At 44.9% G+C, this 18228-nt stretch overlaps 1 protein-coding gene across 4 annotated transcripts in view; it reads right to left on the bottom strand.

Annotated features, from left to right (window-relative positions):
* LRP4 (LDL receptor related protein 4) overlaps positions 1-18228 on the bottom strand; it is a 68079-nt gene that overhangs the window by 24440 nt on the left and 25411 nt on the right. For 3 of the 4 annotated variants that reach the window (XM_074230573.1, XM_074230571.1, XM_074230574.1), the window contains exons 5-23: positions 18092-18208; positions 16410-16538; positions 14890-15009; positions 14548-14673; positions 13687-13812; positions 12979-13113; positions 12685-12810; positions 11284-11514; positions 10902-11058; positions 9407-9624; positions 8439-8615; positions 8077-8202; positions 5957-6165; positions 5489-5570; positions 4106-4211; positions 3137-3338; positions 2604-2793; positions 1546-1677; positions 523-663 (exon numbers count right to left, since the gene is read on the bottom strand). In XM_074230573.1, the coding sequence (XP_074086674.1) occupies positions 523-663; positions 1546-1677; positions 2604-2793; positions 3137-3338; positions 4106-4211; positions 5489-5570; positions 5957-6165; positions 8077-8202; positions 8439-8615; positions 9407-9624; positions 10902-11058; positions 11284-11514; positions 12685-12810; positions 12979-13113; positions 13687-13812; positions 14548-14673; positions 14890-15009; positions 16410-16538; positions 18092-18208 (2850 nt within the window). The remainder of the gene's footprint in view (positions 1-522; positions 664-1545; positions 1678-2603; positions 2794-3136; positions 3339-4105; positions 4212-5488; positions 5571-5956; positions 6166-8076; positions 8203-8438; positions 8616-9406; positions 9625-10901; positions 11059-11283; positions 11515-12684; positions 12811-12978; positions 13114-13686; positions 13813-14547; positions 14674-14889; positions 15010-16409; positions 16539-18091; positions 18209-18228) is intronic. The other variant, XM_074230572.1, reaches the window with a different exon arrangement.

An 18228-nucleotide genomic window follows, 5' to 3' on the forward strand; every position in this document is an offset into this window, starting at 1 on the left:
ACCAATGAGGAAATCATTTTGTTTAACTATATGTTTACAACAGTAGTTTTATTTTTCTTGTTCTCTCAATTGGAGCAGGGGTGAGTGGGAGGGAGAAAAAGTGAATGAGAAAATAGAATAAAATTTAATTTAAAAAATTGTTTGAATTTTGACTGATTTCCAATAGTTCCACACCACCCCACCCCCCAAAGAGGATGGAAGGCAGTTCAGCCTACGGGAGATGAAGTAAGAGTTAGAGAAAATTCTAAGCTGAGATCTTCAGTTATTTAGATAAAGCTTTCTGGGGCACAGCCCTGGGATAAGGCAGAAACCCCAGAGATATGAAGAAGGGAAAGAAGAAAGGATAGAAGGCCATAGACAAAGTTCTTAGAGACAAATAGCAGGTGCTATGGAGAAAAGGTGCATGTGTTAAGTTACAGAAAGTAGGATCAGATTCTGAGTAATGGCTAAGAAGAGAACCTACATTGACTTTAGGGAGAAAAGTAGAAAGATTTTTACCCCACTCTTATGGGTCATACAGACCTTCCTGGGAATCCACCCCGATGGCAATGGTGTTCTTCATGGTGATATTGACTGGCACCACAACGTCAGCAAAGTATGGGATGTCCAGGGAGACCATGCGAATGTCTATTCTCCTGGCGAAGATCAAGAAGCTTCTCATGCCTGCAATGGTGGAAACTGTCCTAAGGAAACTGCCTCTGTCTGTGGTCCTGCCTCTGGGGAAATGTGCTACCAAGAGCTCAGGTGTTAGAGAAAAGGAATACCCCACTCCCACCCCCATTTATCCTTCAGTTCAAAGAGCATGAGCAGAGATTTCCTTCTTCCTAAGTCATGGGCTCAGGGTTACAGAATCTTCCCCAAAATCACAGGACGTCAGAATCAGCCTTTAGGCTAACACATACCTGAAAAAGACTCCTCACTAGACTCTATAGATGGAATACTTCACTAAGTATAGAAAAGCTTACTACCTCCCACAGCAGTCTATTCCTCTTTATTCTTTTTTTAAAAATTAAGGCAATGTGGTTAAGTGACTTGCCCAAGGTCACATAGCTAGGTAATTATTAAGTGTCTGAGGCTGGATTTGAACCCAGGTACTCCTGACTCCAGGGCCAGTGCTCTATCCACTGTGCCACCTAGCTACCCTACACTGAGCCACCTAGCCGCCCAGCTTATAACTCTTTAGATTAGTACCAAGTCTTAGGAAAATTTTCCATATATCACATCTCAATTGTCTCCCTTTAACCTACACCAAGTTCGGCCCTTTGGGGTCAAGCAGACAAAAGCTAAATTATCTTCTGTGGAAAAGTTCACCAAGAGTTTCTTAGAAGCACAAGATCCCTGGAGGAAATCTTGTTTCCATTATGCTAGCACCACATATCCTTCTTCTAGGCCCAGTTGTCTGCTCTCCAGGATGTCCTCTCTTCTCTAGAGGGGCTCAATATTCAAAGAATTTCTTAGACATAATTGGGTCCTATACTGGATAGGTAGGAGATTCATTCTTTATTTCCAGGGAGGCTCTAGATCACCAGGTTCTTATGTACTCACCTGAAGAACAAGTCTTGCCATCAGGCAGAAGGTTGATGCCAGTGGGGCAGGTGCAGCTATAACCTTTAGGATGTGGGGATCGAAGACACAGGTGACTGCAGCCCCCATTCCCCACAGCACAGGGAGTGTGTACTGGGGGAAAAAAGAAAAGGAAAGATCAATTGAGTGAACCGCTCCTCACTCTCTTCATACTTTGGACTTCTCCACTCCCTCACTAGAAGCCTTCTCCCCCTGTAGATACTTCTGCCTTGAGACCCACAGTCCTGACTGGTAAGTCCTGAGCCCAGGTCACCATTTTATGATGCTCAGACCATGGGCACCTCTCTTTTGGCTCCACTCCTCACTCTCCTAACAGCAGCTTTGTCTCTATCCAGGTATCCCAACCCCCATTACTCTATTTCTCAGCTCCCCATCTAATGATCGTTAAGAAAGGTCTGAAGGCAGAGATTGTCTCATTTTTTAAGTTTTTTCTAGTAGTTAGTAAGTGCCAGGAATTAGGAAGCACTTAATAGATGCTGTCCCTCCTTTCCTTTCTTCCTATCTTATCTGTCCATCCATCCATATCTATCTATCAGTATACCTATCAACTCATCTATCTATACATATTCATGTCTGTCTATCTGCCTATCATCTATCCATCTATGTCTATCCATTCATCCATCCACCTATCTACCTGTCTTATCTGTCTGTCTGTCTACCTATCTAACCTATCTATCTGTCTGTCTATGCATCTATCAACCCATCTATCTATACATATTCATGTCTATCTAACCATCCATCCATTCATCCATCTATCCATCCATCCACTTGTTTATCTACCTGTCTTATCTGTCTATCTGTCTGTCTACCTATCTAATCTATCTATCTGTCTGGCTGTCTGCCTGTCTATCTATCTTACTATTTATCCATCTTTCTAGCTCTCCATCTCTCTATCCAGCTATCTATTTATCCACCTGTTTCTCTGCATTCATCCAACTAGCCATGTATTTATCTAGCTATTTACTAGCAGTGTAGGGAGGTTAAATTACCAGGATGCATTGACCCAAGAGGCTGCTCACCTGGGGGCCTTAGTCGATGGAAAACATGGATGTCCATGAGGTTCTCCAGGTTCTCCTGGAGTGTTTCACGGTCCAGTCCTGTCAGCCGGTCTGCACTCTGGATGCTCTTGGTCTGCCAGTCAGTCCAGTAGATACGCTCTCCATAAAGGGTCAGCCCAAAAGGATGCGGAAGCTGGGTTCCTATCAGCACCTGCAAAACACCCCAACACTTCTCATCATTTCCATATATGAAAAAGGCGGGCCTTTTATTTACCCTCCTCAGCCCACAGGATGGCCCATTCCCCAGGTCCTTCTTGCCACCCAATAAGATTACCTACCCAAGCTGGAAGAGGTCACAGCTACAGAGCAGGCTAGGCTACACTGACCTATCCTCCCATTTCTGTTTGAGAGCCAACTCAATTCAATTTGCATTAATTAAGCATTCACTTATGCCAGTTACTTTACCAGGTGCTAGGGATACAAGAAAAAAATCCCAAACCGTCCTGCCCTCACAGAACTTTCATTTTCTGGGCTTCTTTGGCCATCTCCCTTACCTTTCTCTTGCTCCCATCTAGTCCAGCAAACTCTATGGTCTTCATGCCAGCGTCAGCCCAATAGAGCCTCTGGGACCCATAGTCAATGGCCAGTCCATTGGGCCAGGTCAGATTGGAGGAGATGATGACTTGGCGACCTGAGGCATCCATGCCAGCCCTCTCAATCTTGGGGCTTGCCCCCCAATCCGTCCAATACATGAACCTAGGCACGAGCAAAGAAAATTGTTTTGTCTTTTGTCCTTGCTCTTACCTAAGGCCTCTCATTCTCAGCAAGGAGACATGTTGCCTAGGTTATCTACTTTTTTCTGCATGTCCCAGTCTCCTTTCTAGTCACTTTTAACAATATGATACAGGGAACAAATGCTGGAGTTGGTTCAAATCCTGGCTCACTTACTTAACTGTGTAATCTGTGGGAAGTCAACCAATTCTCTGGGTTTCATCCTAAAAATAAGAGGCACTGGATGATTTCTAAGTTCTAAAGTGATGATGACAATAATAACTATAATAGTTAGCATTAATATAGCACTTTAAGGGTTTTTTTGCAAGGCAAATGGGGTTAAGTGGCTTGCCCAAGGCCACACAGCTAGGTAATTATTAAGCATCTGAGACTGGATTTGAACCCAGGTACTCCTGACTCCAGGGCCAGTGCTTTATCCACTGCGCCACCTAGCCACCCCAATATAGCACTTTAAAGTTTGCAAGGAAATTTAATATTATATCATTTGCTCCTCATAAAAATCCTTTGAGGTAGGAACTATTTTATAGATGAGGAAACTGAAGCTAAGAAGGGTTAAGTGACTTACCCAGGGTCACAAAGCAAGTAAATCTCTGGGGACAGGATTTGAACTCATGATACTACTGTTTGTGATTTGAGATCACTCTGGATTCAGGTGATAATGGGAGAAAAGGGAAAGGGAAGAGGAGAGGTCAAATTATATTCTGAGAACAGCTTGAATGGGAAAGACTTACCCTCCCCTGGGTTCTACCACAATGTCCCGGGGACGATCCAGATTTTCCCAGATTAGTACTGTCCTCATGGTACCATCTGTGTTGGCCACTTCAATTCGGTCTGTGCCTGCCAAGATGGGGGAGACAAAAATGTCAGTCCTCCAAAGTCCAGGGAGAGTTGGAGAGAAAAGCTGTTGGTCACACAATTGGTATGCAAAGCCTCTTTAGTCCAACCTTCTTGTAGGGAGTTGGCACTGATGGTGTTTTCATATGCCAAGATCTGAGGCAGCCAATCACATATATGAATAAGATGCATGGCCAGTAGAAATTCCAACTCAAATGCTATCCAGATCAGTATGTGGAGGGAGAAAGGAGAGACCAGTAGCTGCCTATCTGACCTGCCTCCCAAATATCCATTTGAGTCATTCATAGAAGACAATCAACAGCAATCTGGTTGGGAATGCTCAAATTCAAGATGAGAGCTTCCTCTATCAGTCCCACAACCATTCATTCATTTAGTAAATATTTATTTACTGATTGCATGATGATAGACACTGCCATTCTCCTTAGGGGAAGTCACATGGAAACAGTGAAGAAAATACAAAATAAAGTCAATACTATTGGTAATTTCCTAAAACAAACAAACAAACAAAAAGAGCAGGTAGGTGGTGCAGTGGACAGAGCACTAGTCCAGGAGTCAGGGGGACCTGAGTTCAAATCTGGCCTCAGACACTTGATAATTACTAGAAGTATGATCTTAGGGAAGTCATTATAACCCCATTGTCTAAGGGTGAAAAAAAAAAGGCAATTTCCTGGGAGAGAAGCCACTAGCAGCTGGCATTGTTTAAGTAGTGATTCTCAAAGGAAGTTAGAGATTTTTCCAGGTAGAAATGAGGAGGAAGGGTATTCCAGAGAAGGGGGAAGCTTGTGTAAAGACATGGAAATGGGATATGGAATGTCTTCGTGGGAAACAGCCAATAGCCCTAACAGATTGGAACATAAAGACATAAATGGGACTAAACTGTCATCATCCTGGAAAATTATACTGAAACAGTCTCATGAAGAGTATTAAATATATTATATCCTAGAGCAAGGCAGTCTTCACTTGGGACCTGATGATTCCCAAAGGGGCAACAGATAGATTTCATGGGAACTTAATGGGGAAAAAATACATATCTTTATTATATAATTGGTGCCCTTTGTAATTCTATTTTTTAATGTATTTAAAAGTATGATTCTGAGAAGAATTCATAGCTTCACTAGACTGTTAAAGGTCCTCTTTTCTAGAAGCACAGAGCCTCTTCTACCTGGATTCAAGGCTTGGATGCCCGTGGGGAGAGACATTCTAAGGTAAAAAAAAGCTCATCATAAACCAAATCAACACAGTCACACTGCTACACATACCTGCATCTGTCCAGTAGAGTTTATTGGTGACCCAATCAATGGCCAGGCCAGCAGGGCTCTCCAGACTTGTGTCTACTACCACCTGGGTAAGAAGCAAAGCAGTATCACAAACTGTGCTGATGCCCTAATCTTGGACCTAGCCCTATTCTTCTGTGAGCTCGTTGATGCTCCAAATAGCACAGAACTGAAAACATTCCAGATAGGGTCTAACCAGAGCAGAGTACAAAAGAACTATGACTTTCCTAGTTCAGAATATTATGGCTTTCAAGGCAGGTTAATTTTGCATTGGCTTTCTTGGCTTCTTTAGAATATTGGCGACTTAAACCGAAGTTGAAGTCCACCAAAAACCCAACTTCTTTCTAGGTGAATTACTATAAAATAACTTTGAACCTAACAGTGTCAGGAAGTCCTACTTGAGGGGAGGACAGATGCCCACCCATGACCCCCCCGGGGTCAGACTGGACATACCTCTTGCCCTGTTCCATCCCACTTGGCTCGGCTGATGGTGTCGGTGCTGACGTCGGTCCAGTACACATAGTCATCACGGGAGTCCCAGTCCAGCGCCACGGCACTGCGTACATCAGCAAGTGGGATGACATCGTCGGACAGGTCCTCCGTGTCGAAGCTGATCCGACGGATGTCCATCCTTCGGGCAAAAAGCAGGAACTTGTCAAGACCTGATCAAAGGCCGAAAGGGGGGGGGTCTTCTTTTAATCCTCTAAATCCGACAACATAGTGACAGACACAGACAATCACCTGTGTGACATCTGGCTCAATCACACCACCTGCCTGGGGCTGGGTGACCTCCTGTGCCCATTTCCTTCTACCCCATCTGCTACCCTACTCATTAAGCCCAAGTTCAACTTTGGGTCTACAGCAGCCTTAGCAGTCAGATAAAACTTTGGGATCAAATGGAGAGAACAGTGATGATAATGTCAATAAAAATAACTGATTTTAGGACTTGAAGGTTTGCAAAGCACTGATTCTCACCAGACTGCTGCCAGGGTGGGGGTGGGGGGGGTAAGGGGATCCAGGACATAAAGCAGGTAAAAAATTCCTGCTCTAAGGGAAGTTCACCAAAAGGGGTCCCATTATTACCAATGGTTTGATGGAATTCCAGGGCCCTGCAAAAGGACCCTGGGTGTAGTCTCATAATCTAAGGCAAGTCATGTCTGGAGTACAAAGGAGTAGCCCTACCCAAGACATTAGATGTAGTACAGTTAAGGTCTAATAATAACTTTGTCTAGATGCTCCCCTTCTCAAAAGCAACCAAGTAACCAATAGATATTTATTTACTTAGTTTTGAAAATAATATTTTATTTTTCCCAATTACATGTAAAAACCATTTTTAATATTTTACTTTTTTATTGAGTTCCAAATTTTCTACCTCCATTCCCTTATCTTTGAGATGGTTGCATCCTTTAATAGTTGTTTATTAAGTGTCTACTATGGGGCCAGGCCCTGTGCTAAGCTCTGGGAATACTAAAAGAGGTCAAAGACTACCCTGCTCTCAAGGAGCTTACACTCTTAAAAAGAACAGGAACTCAAGGGAAGCCTTAATCCCAGAATACGGGAAGTCATTCATTTATTCCTTCATTTGCTTGCCATACATAGACTAAGTGTCTACCATGACTGAAGGTCATGCTGCTAGGCCCAATTGTAGCTACTTGGTTCCTGGACTGAGATCTTAGAACCCTTAGTAGCCCCTTGGATGTTGGGAATATTCCTATGTATCATTTGATAAGTTACAGCTTAGGGGAGATCAATACAGCAGGGTCTAATGGATGGGAGACTTCTCCCCTGCTTTCTAGAAGGATGGGAAGTCATCTATTTGGTTCAAGTGGCGACCAGAGAAGTCATTCTACTGATAAGTGAAGTGATATGCCAATTCAGCTGTCTTCCTCCTTTCTGACTGACCTTGGTAGAGCTCTTTCAAGGTTAGATAGTTTTATGAACATCACCTCATTGGCATGACCATAGTTTTCAAGCTGGAAGGGACCTCAGAGATCATCAAGTTAAACCTTTCATTTTACAGATAAGAGAACTGAGGCCTGAGCTAGTAACTAGGTGAGGCAACATTTGAACTCAGGTCTCTGTGGCCACAATCAACACTCTCCACAAAGAGGCAGGCCCTTTCACTATGACCATTCCCATTTTACAGATGAAGAAAGAAAGACTCAGGAAGATTAAGTGATTTGTCTGAGTTATATAGGGTCCTTTTTTAAAAAGCATATGTGTTTGCTTGTTATCTCCCTGATGGATTATAAGTTCCTTGAGGACAAGGCTGAACTTTTATCTCTTTTTTGAATTCCCGTTGTTTTTATCACAGAGATTGGTACCTAGTAGGCACTTTAAAAATGCTGATGGCTAACAGATAAGATTTGAACCCAGGTCTTGCCTGCCTCCAACACCCAGGCCACAAGCACATCATGAACTATTTCTAGTGACCCCAAAGCTGCTCCTGCTGGAACTTTTGGAATCATTTCAATCCACATCCCTGGCCACAGGTCTATTCTTAGAATGTCCTCCAGGTAACTCCATTTTCATAGAGGCCCCCACAATCCATCCTGGGTACCCCAAACACTTACTCTGGGCACAGGTGTGGCTGCTGGTCTTGCGGAAGCCAGTGGGGCAGGCACAGGTGTAATTCTGGCCGCTGGGCAGACACAAGTGGGTGCAGCCTCCATTGTTGTTCCCACAGCGGTTTCTCCCTGCTCAAATACCCCCAGGGTAAGAGGACCCCCATAAGGTCAGAGGCTAGAGAGCCAGGAGGGGAGGAGAGCTCGGAGATGTGCTGCCCGCAGTCGCCAGCAGAGGGGGCAGCTGCCCTGTGCCAACCTCGGGTCTCACCCAGCTAGGACAAGGACATCTGAAGGAAGGGGCCCTGGGAACGTGGCCAGAGAAGGGGCACCAAGGGGCAGGCTGGGCTGGCCTCCCAGAGGGTGGCTACCTGCTGGCTGTCGCTGGGGGTGCAAGGTGTGGATGTCCATGGGGAAGTGCAGCTTATTACGGATGATCTCCTGGTTCTTGCCGGTGAATTTGTTGGCACTATTGATGCTCTTGGTGTGCCAGTCCGTCCAGTAGAGGCTGTCCTCAAATACCGTGATGGCAAAGGGATGAGGGAGGCCTGCGAAAAAGTCCAGAATACCCTCAGCCCAGAGCCTCAGAGGGTCGATCCCCTGGACCTAGCACTGGGGAATTCTGGCTCAATCTCTAAACCAAAGAATGGGGGGGGGGTTCTCTCCTGAAGTTCCCAGGACCCAGTGGGAATGGACAAATGGGCACATGACTTGGAGCTGAAAGGGGTGTTAGGATTATTGATTCAAACCCTTATTCTACAGGACAGGAAACACTGTATAATAGTTAAAGTGCTTCTCAATGGCAGAGACTGGTTCTGCCTTTCTATGTAGCTACAGAGCTTAATCCAGGGCTCATCCCTGATGCATAGGCCTGCTTGTGAATATTTAACAACCAGATCTCAGAAAAAAAATATATATATATATATATATATAAACACATAAGTTCAATCTTGATTGTTAAGATTTTCTCCATTTTCTCACAAAGATAATCAACAAAACAACAAATTAAACCCTGATTTATAGAGGTAGATGATATCAGAGGGGTAAATGCTCAGGGTGAAAATTTAACAATCAGCTCTAGTATAAGTTGACTCTGTTGTTTGACTGTTGATTGATAAGTGACTTGGACTCGGGAAATCCTGGATTCAAAGTTCAATCCAGATGCTAGTTGTGTGACCCTGGGCAAGTCACTGTACCTTTTCTAGGCCTTGTAAAATGAGGAGTGGTCTCAATTATCTCCAAAGTCCCTTTTAGCTCTGCTTCTGTGATAGTATGAAGCAGGAGCCCAGGAAGGTAGAAGAGGGAAGGAGAATTAAAAGAAATATTTAGAAGGCCTTACCCTGGCTAATGACAGCTTTGCGGTTACTTCCATCGAGATCAGCTCGCTCGATGACATGATGCTTGGCATCCACCCAGTACATCCGGTGTCCAGCATAGTCGATTGTGAGACCGTTAGGCCAAAAAAGGTGAGTATCAGCAATGATGCGCCGTGCTGAGCCATCCATGCTGGAGGCCTCAATTCGAGGAGTATTGCCCCAGTCGGTCCAATAAATGGTACTAGAAAGGGAAGAAAGGCAGCTGAGATGTGGGTAGAGTGTGTGCCCACATCCTAGGGAAATGGATGGAATCATGAATAAAAACAATATTTATCAAATAACATCTTGCTCAGTGTCCATGAGGTATTTGCCATGAATCTAGAATTATTGGTAGTAATGGCATATTGTTTGCCAACATGGTGTAGGAAAGTTGGAGAGTCTTAGAATCTGGAAGATATGAATTCAAATTAAGTTCAAAATGTGGAGGAATCTGAGCAAGGTACTTCATTTCTCAGTGTTCAGGGTAGCAGCTGTCTGAGACTATATTTGCAGAAAAAAGTGCTAACCAGCACAGGCAGGGGGATGCCTCATCGGAGAGTCTCGATAACAATGAAAATAGAAGTCCAATTCTATTCCCTCCTAGTGGTTGCAACAATAACAACAATCATATTTACATTCTGCTCTAAGGTTTGCCAAGGCATTTTTTCCCCTCCTCTATGATGGAGGACAGACTCCAAACTTAACCAGAAACAGGGACCGCCAAACTGTACATAAGAATCCCTGCAGGTCATATGTTGACTTCAAAAACCACAAATTAACATTATCTATGGTTTGTAGTAGTTTAATTTAATTTATTTCCTAATTACATTTTAATCTAGTTCAGGCTGTACTTGGGAATGTACTTGGGCTGCAGATGGTGTATTTGACAACTTTGGTGGAGAGTAGAGTTTAGGAAGAGTCAGGAAGACTTGGGTTTGAAGCCCACCTCAGAATTTTCTAGATATGTGAATGTGCATAAATAACACACTAGGCCTCAGTGTCCCTATCTATAAAATGATGGGCTTGTATTTGATGACTTTCAAAGTCCATTCTAGTACAATCTATAGTTTTATTACTCTATCTTATGATATTTTTATAAGGAAACTTTTGGCCAAAAGGAGATCAATGACTTGCCCAAAGTCACATGGAATCTAAGATGGTATTTTCTTGACTCTAAACCCAGCTTTCTCACCAACGCACCAAGAAGGCGCATGACTGGCTCCCTTAGGCAAGTTCCTTTCTCCTAAGAAGTATGGTATAAAAATTCACTATTTCAGGAGTCCTTTTTCTAGGCTTCATCTCTGCCAGTCCAGAATGGGAAAGTAGCTCAGGAGCCAGAACTTTATCTCTTGGCTCTCAATACTACATCAGCTTTCAGGCCCATTACACCCGGGAAGATGGGGTCCAATGCCTCTTCTCTGCATGGAATGGCTAGTGGGCAGAAGGGACGGTTGACATAAGCCCAAGGCTCTCACTCACCCCTCCATGGGATGCAGGGCAATGGCCCGGGGTTTCTCCAGGTTCTGCCACAGCAACACCTTCCGATGTGCACCATCCAAGTTGGCCACCTCTATCCTAGAAGTACCTGAGTCTGTCCAGTAGAGCTTGTCATGGAGCCAGTCAACCGCCAATCCCCCTGACAAAGGATAGAGAAGGAAAAAGTACTTGAGGTCCGGGGGATCCAGCCAATATTTACAGACCCTTCCTGTGTTGGTTCTTCCTATCTTTGTATTTCAGACAATAACCCTCAATTTCTAGGTGGAACTAGCTTCCTGGTCCACAGCACACTCCTCTCACTTCAGGTAACCATGTTCCACTATTCTTCTCCCTTCCTCTCACCCTGGGGCTCAACCCTTCTTACCTGGGCTTTCCAGACCCGTAGATACCACCTCTTCCACATTGCTGCCATTGAGGTTGGCTCGCAGGATGCGGTCCAGGGTGACATCTGACCAGAAGACAAGCTCCCGTCGGTGGTGGAAGTCAAGGGCAATGGCATTCTCCAGGTTGTTGAGTAACAGCGTATACTCAGAGCGGTGCGGCAGCACCTGCCGGATGTCAATGCGATTGGCGAAGAGCAACACGGGCTCTGGCCCTGGGACACAACAGAGAGACAGGGCCTAAGCCCAGGCTCCAAGTCTGTCCCTTGGCTCACGAGCCCACTTTAGCCTTCCAGGTCCATTAGATGGAAACCCCTTACCTAAGAGCAGGAGGCTCAAAGCCTCTGCTTGAAACCTCAAGGTTGGAGGAGAGACAGAGGTAGAAGAAGCCTTCAGTGTCTGCTTCAACTAGAGCCTAGAATCATCTTTCTCAGGGTGTTCCCACTTATCCTCACTCATTGAAAGAGCAGTTAATCCACATTTCAGTTAATATCTGTTAAGGACTGACAACCTCAACAATATCTGGAGTCAGAGGCCCTGGGTTCAAATCCTGCCTCAGATGCCTATTTATCTGTGTGGCTGTGGGCAAGTCATTTAACTTGCTAGGGCCTTATCTTCCTCATCTGTTCTCCTGCTCTCCACTAACAAAGCCAGCACCCTAGTTCAGGTGTGAACTACTGAAATTTCCTTTTATCTGGTCTGCCTGCTCAGACTCTCTCTTATGTCTCCACATTGATGCCAAAACAATTTTATCTAAATACCAACCTCCTGACCAAAAACACCAAAAGGGTTTCCTATTATCACTTAGATAAGATATAAAATGTTTTACAAACCTCAGTGTGCTGTTATCATTATTGGTGTCTTAACTATTATTGGATATTTAAAGTTCCTGACCCCAGTCTTTCTTTACAGACTTAGTTTTCATTACTCCTTCTTGTATACTCTAGATCCTTCCATACAGAGCATTCCATCTTCTGCCTCTTATCTCCAATGTTTTGCTCCCACTATTAATCCCTCATTCCTGTAATACATTTCCTTCTCATTTGTGCTTCCTTTGAGGCTTAGCTTAGGTAAGAGAAGATATTAGGCCTTTCTCCCCACAATGAAATAATTAGAATTTACTTTGTGTTCACTTCTCTATGTACAGATTGGATTCTCCCAGAAGAATGTAAACTCCCTGAGGTGAGGGTCTGTTCATTTTTGTCTTTGTACCCCCAATGCATAGCGCAATGTTTAGCATACAGTAGGTACTTAACAATTGCTCATTGGATTGAAAGATGGTAGAGGTGGTTGGGTCACTCAGCAGAATGCAGAGGATAACTGGTGCCGCCCAAGGAAGGTTTCACTGGCCCTTGCCCCCAGGGTCAACCCCCAGCCCCCCTTACCCAGGGCCTTGCAGCTTCGCCGATCAGGTCGGAGTTCATAGCCAGCCTCACACCAACACTGGAATGCTCCATCACTGTTAGTACATCCCTGGCTACAATAGCCCTCCTCTGCACACTCATTCACATCTGTAGGGAAAGAGGGCATGGATCAGAAAACTCTGTCTCTCTTCAATTCACTGATTGCTCAATGCTCACTTTCAGATATCCACTTGCATTTCAAGGAATGGGACCCAGATCAATCCATCACTCTCAACCATCTCCTGAACCTTTTCCCTTCCAAGGGTCCTGCCTCACCTTGACATGAACGCCCATCCTCCATAAGTCTGTAGCCGGTGTGACAGGTACACTGCACTGCTCCTCGAACCATCTGGCACTTCTGGGCACAACCACCATTGTTGATGTTGCAGTTCTCCTGACCCGTCCGAGGCCCTGTGCCAGTCAAGCAGGGATGGAAGCTGAGTCCAATATTCTCCCCAAGGAGACCTAGCTTGGCACTCCCCCAGATATGGAGGGCTGCTCCCATGGATGAAAGAGTCCCTAGAGAGGGTTCCCTTTTGGCCCTAGGAGTTGTGTAGGAATGGAAGTGCTGCTAAATAGGAAGGGTGGGTGTCACAGGAAGGGAGCTGGATTTGGAGTTCAAATTCTGACTCATCTACCCACTTAATGATTGTGTGATCTTGGGCACACAAACACCAGATTTAGAATCAGGATCTAAGTTCAAACCCTATGCCTGCCAATTGCTACCTTTGGGACCATGGGCAAGTCATTTCCCTTGAATGAGCTTCAGTTTCATTTAGAAAATCAAACTCTTGGAATCTATACTCTCTAGAGACTTCCAATTCTAAATCTATGACCCTAAATCATTTCCTCTTTCTGGGACTCAGTTTTCTCATCTGTAAGATTAAGGTATTAGAAGAGCTGGGTTAGCTATTCTTATCCTCACAGCTCAAAAAACTCCCCCTAAACTTGCATTCAAATAGTCCCACCCCAGGAGACACTTACGGCAGTTTTGCTGGGGACTCTCATCACTGTTGTCTCCACAGTCATTGACACCATTGCACAACTTTCTCTGGCCGATACAGCGCCCGTTCCCACATAAGAACTGATCTGAGGCACACTGGGGGCTTCCTAGGGAGAGGGGAACATCACAGGTCAGGAGAGGAGCTGGGGTATCAGAGGAACAACTGGAAAGGAGGGAAGCTTGTCATTTTCTAAGGTGAGATTTGGCAATTTAGGCAAGTTGGGTGTGTGGTGTAGGGAGTGTTCTGAGACTCTAGAGCAAAGAATGGAGCTGGTAATTCCCAGACTTTCCCTTCGGGTTCGAGAGAGTGAGATGGCAAGGCTCATTCATGGCAAGAGGAGAAAGGTAGTAATGATATAGCCACAAAAATGATTTAGAAGGAAATCGACCCCATCTAAAGTAATGTGGCCCCAATTGACCCAATATGGCTCCTCTGGTCTCAATTAGACCCACATATAAATAAATGTTAACAGAATGATTATACTGGTCTTGTTGGCTCTGAAGTTACAGGAGTTGGATTCCAATTCACCACTAACACTTACTGCCTACCTTGAGCAACCACTTAACTTCTCTGGGTCGCAGTTCCTTCATCTCTCAAATGAGGGGGTTGGTGAGATGTCCTCTGAACTCCCTTTCTGCTCTAATCCATGATCCTATGGCCCCACCATCTATGGCCCTTGGGAAAGGATGGTGGTTCCCACCAGACTGGGTAAAACTCAACCATGGTTATGGCCAGAGCAGGTTCCTGGCCCAAGGTGGGTGAATAACGTCATCTTTGCCCTATCTTAACCACATTATGGAATGCTTGTTAAAGGGCCAGAGGCAGGACTGAGGGGCCTGACCTGTGTTTTCGCAGTTTTCCTCATCACTGTTGTCTGAACAGTCATCTTCCCCATCACAACGCCAAGATAAGCGGACACAGCGGCCAGATTTACAGCGGAACTGCTCCGCCGTGCACATGGAAGTAGCTGAAGAAGGCAGGAGGGAAGGTCTAGATCAGGGGTAGCTCTGAACCCCTCTCCCATGCTCTCCCCCACCTTCCCACCATCTTAGTCAGCCTCTGATCCAGAGCTCAGCCAGGGTGACTGCCAGGGCCCTAGTTCCTGGCCTTCTCCTCTGGGTCTCCTATATACCAGAATCCACTACAAGCCATCCCATCCTTCCAGAACCATTCTCCCACTCACTACAATTGCGTTCATCAGACTGGTCATCACAGTCCGCATCCCCATCACAGCGCCAGCCGGCATTGATGCAGAGGCCACTGTCACACATGAACTCGCCAGATCGGCAGGGCTGGTGGGAGGCTAGACAGGGATTGGGTAAGGAAAAGGAAGGATGGAAGATTACAATTTACTATCCAGTTCAAAGGGTCATGCATCCCAAGCTGAAGGGTTCTCGGAGGCCATCTCGCCCAATCCCCTCTTTTTTTTATATAAATATTTTATTTGTTTTCCAATTATATACAATAGTAGTTTCTACCATTCATTTTTGCAAGGTTTTGAATTTTACATTTTTCCTCCCTCCTTTCCTGCTTTCCCCCTCCCCCCCAAAAGAAAGCAGTCTGATAGTCTTTACATTTGTTTCCATGATATGTATATATCAAAATTGAATGTCTAACCCCCTCTTTTTACAGATGAGGAAGATTCAAGTAAATGTCCTTCAATTGGGGAATGGCTTAGCAAACTGTGGTATACATAAGTCATGGAATACTATTGTTCTATTAGAAACCAGGCGGGATGGAAATTCAGGGAAGTCTGGAGGGATTTGCATGAACTGATGCTGAGTGAGATGAGCAGAACCAGAAAAACACTGTATACCCTAACAGCAACTTGGGGGTGATCAACCTTGATGGACTTGCTCATTCCATCAGTGCAACAACCAGGGACAATTTGGGGCTGTCTGAGATGGAGAATACCATCTGTATCCAGAGAAAGAATTGTGGAGCTTGAACAAAGATCAAGGACTATTAACTTTTTTTTTTTTTGCAAGGCAATGGGGTTAAATGGCTTGCCCAAGGCCACACAGCTAGGTAATTATTAAGTGTCTGAGGCCGGATTTGAACTCAGGTACTCCTGACTCCAGGGCTAGTGCTCTATCCACTGCACCACCTAGCTGCCCCAACCATTCCCTTTAATTTAGGAAAAAAACTGATATCTTATTGTCTGATCTTGCTATCTCTTATACTTTATGTTTCTTCCTTAAGATTATGATTTCTCTCATCATACTCAATCTGGATCAATGTACACCATGGAAACAATGTAAAGACTGGCAAATTGCCTTCTGTGGGTGGGGTGGGGGAGGGAAGTAAGATTAGGGGGAAAAATTGTAAAACTCAAAATAAATAAAATCTACAGATGAGGAAGATGAGGTCCAAGGAAGGAGGTTCAGAGATCATAAACAGCTATCACATATGCATCTCCAATCATCCTGTTCTTAGAGACCCCCTGTAACATATTTCTTCAGAAAGCTGGCCCCGGCCCTCCACGGGGGCTTACACACCGAGAATAAAACAGAAATATTTGTGAAAGGACACACGAATGAATGAAGAATGAATGAATGAGGGGCTGAGAGAATGAATGAATATTAAGGTTGTTGGGATTCAGACTCTTCCCCAAGCTTGTCCTGCCACACTCATCACTTTTCACCTAGTCATCCCAGAACCTCCAGCCCTCTCACCTCCCACCTCCCGGCAAAGGGCACTTACAGCAGTCGGACTCGTCAGACCAGTCCCCACAGTCGTCGTCCCCATCACAGTGGTAGATGTCCAGGATGCACCGACCATAAGCACACTGGAATTCCTCCAAGCTGCAGGGGGGTGCGGGAACTGCTGAGGCTAATGGGAAGGACAAGAGGAAATCATTTTAGGACTTGGCTATCCAGGCCCAACTCCATTCACCCCCCCCCAATTAACAAGGGGGTTAAGTGAAATGCCACATTTCCTTCCCTGCCCCCATCACTCTATTTATGTGAACATGTTGTTTTCCCCTAGTCGAATGTAAGCCCTTTGAGAGCAAAGACTGCCATCTTTCAGGTTTGATCCACTTCCATGTCTGTACAAGCTGGCCCTCATGCTTGGAATGCATTTAATCCCTATCCTTACTTCTTAGAATCCCAAGGTTCCTGTGAGTTCAGCTCATGGGCAAATGCCTGAGGGAAGCCTTTTCTGATCTCCTCAATTGTTGATGCTCTCCTCATAAATAATTATATATATATATATATATGTGTGTGTGTGTGTGTGTGTGTGTGTGTGTGTCTATGTATGTACAAATTTATATTTATATTGATACTTATTTATACCAGACCAGTTGATCCTAGACGAAATATATACATATACATATAGAGATCTATCTGTAGAGATCTATAAACATATATATATATATATATATATGTGTATATACATGTCTCTCTAGATACACATAAATACACTTACACACCTCAATTACATGTAATTTCCTACCAGCACCCACCCCCATAGAATGTGAGTTCCCTGAGGGCAGGAACTGTTTTTATCTTTTTTAAAGTTCCTTTTTTCGTTTTTGTTTTTGTAAGGTCAAGTAACTTGCCCAAGGCCACACGGCTAGGTAATTATTAAGTGTCTGAGGTCGGATTTGAACGCAGGTCCTCCTGACTCCAGGGCTGGTGCGCTATGCCCTGCTCCATATCTCTGTCACTTTCACAGTGTAATGCTCTTGGCTCCTTCGTGTGGAAAGGTTTTATGCATGGTGACAGCCCCAACTCATCATCACAAGGCTCCCTTGAAGGGCAGTGCCCCGAGAGGATGCTTCTGTTAGTCAAATCAGTAAGAAAAGAGAAGGACTTCCTACTCACTTAAGGGGATTTTTCCACTTCTTCAGGATTAGCAACAGTTACTTGAAAGGGGATGTGGTGGAAAGAGTGTCTGAGGTGGGAGTCAGGAGGTTTGAGTTCAAATCCCGCCTCAGACACTGAGCTAACTGTGTGCATACAGTCAAATCCTTAACCTCACAGAGCCTCAGTTTTTCTCTCTAAAATGATAATGACCTTTTTTTAGGTTTTTGCAAGGCAAATGAGGTTAAGTGGCTTGCCCAAGGCCACACAGCTAGGTAATTATTAAGTGTCTGTGGTGGGATTTGAACTCAGGTTCTTCTGACTCCAGGACCAGTGCTCTATCCACTGTGCCACCTAGCTACCCCCATAATAATCTGTCAATACTCACTTCTTAGGGCTACCATGAGAAAAGTTTTGCAAATTTTAAAGTTCCATGAAAAGGTGAGTTATTTGGAAGACTTCCTCTCCCTCCTTCACCAATGTGCTCAGCCATTGGTGTGGCACTTATGTCCAGGAGGGGGTACACACTCCCCAACCCACATCCCATCACAGTCACCCTCATGGGCCAAAGGCACTCACGGCAGCTCTCTTCATCTGAGCCATCTTTACAATCTGTGTCGCCATCACAGTACCAATGCTCCGCGATGCAGCTGCCATCACTACAGCGGAATTCCTTCTCAGAGCACTTGCGCATGTCTGGGGAGAGGCGGGACTGT

The sequence above is a fragment of the Macrotis lagotis genome, chromosome 3, assembly GCF_037893015.1.
Source record: "Macrotis lagotis isolate mMagLag1 chromosome 3, bilby.v1.9.chrom.fasta, whole genome shotgun sequence".
NCBI lineage: Eukaryota > Metazoa > Chordata > Mammalia > Peramelemorphia > Peramelidae > Macrotis > Macrotis lagotis.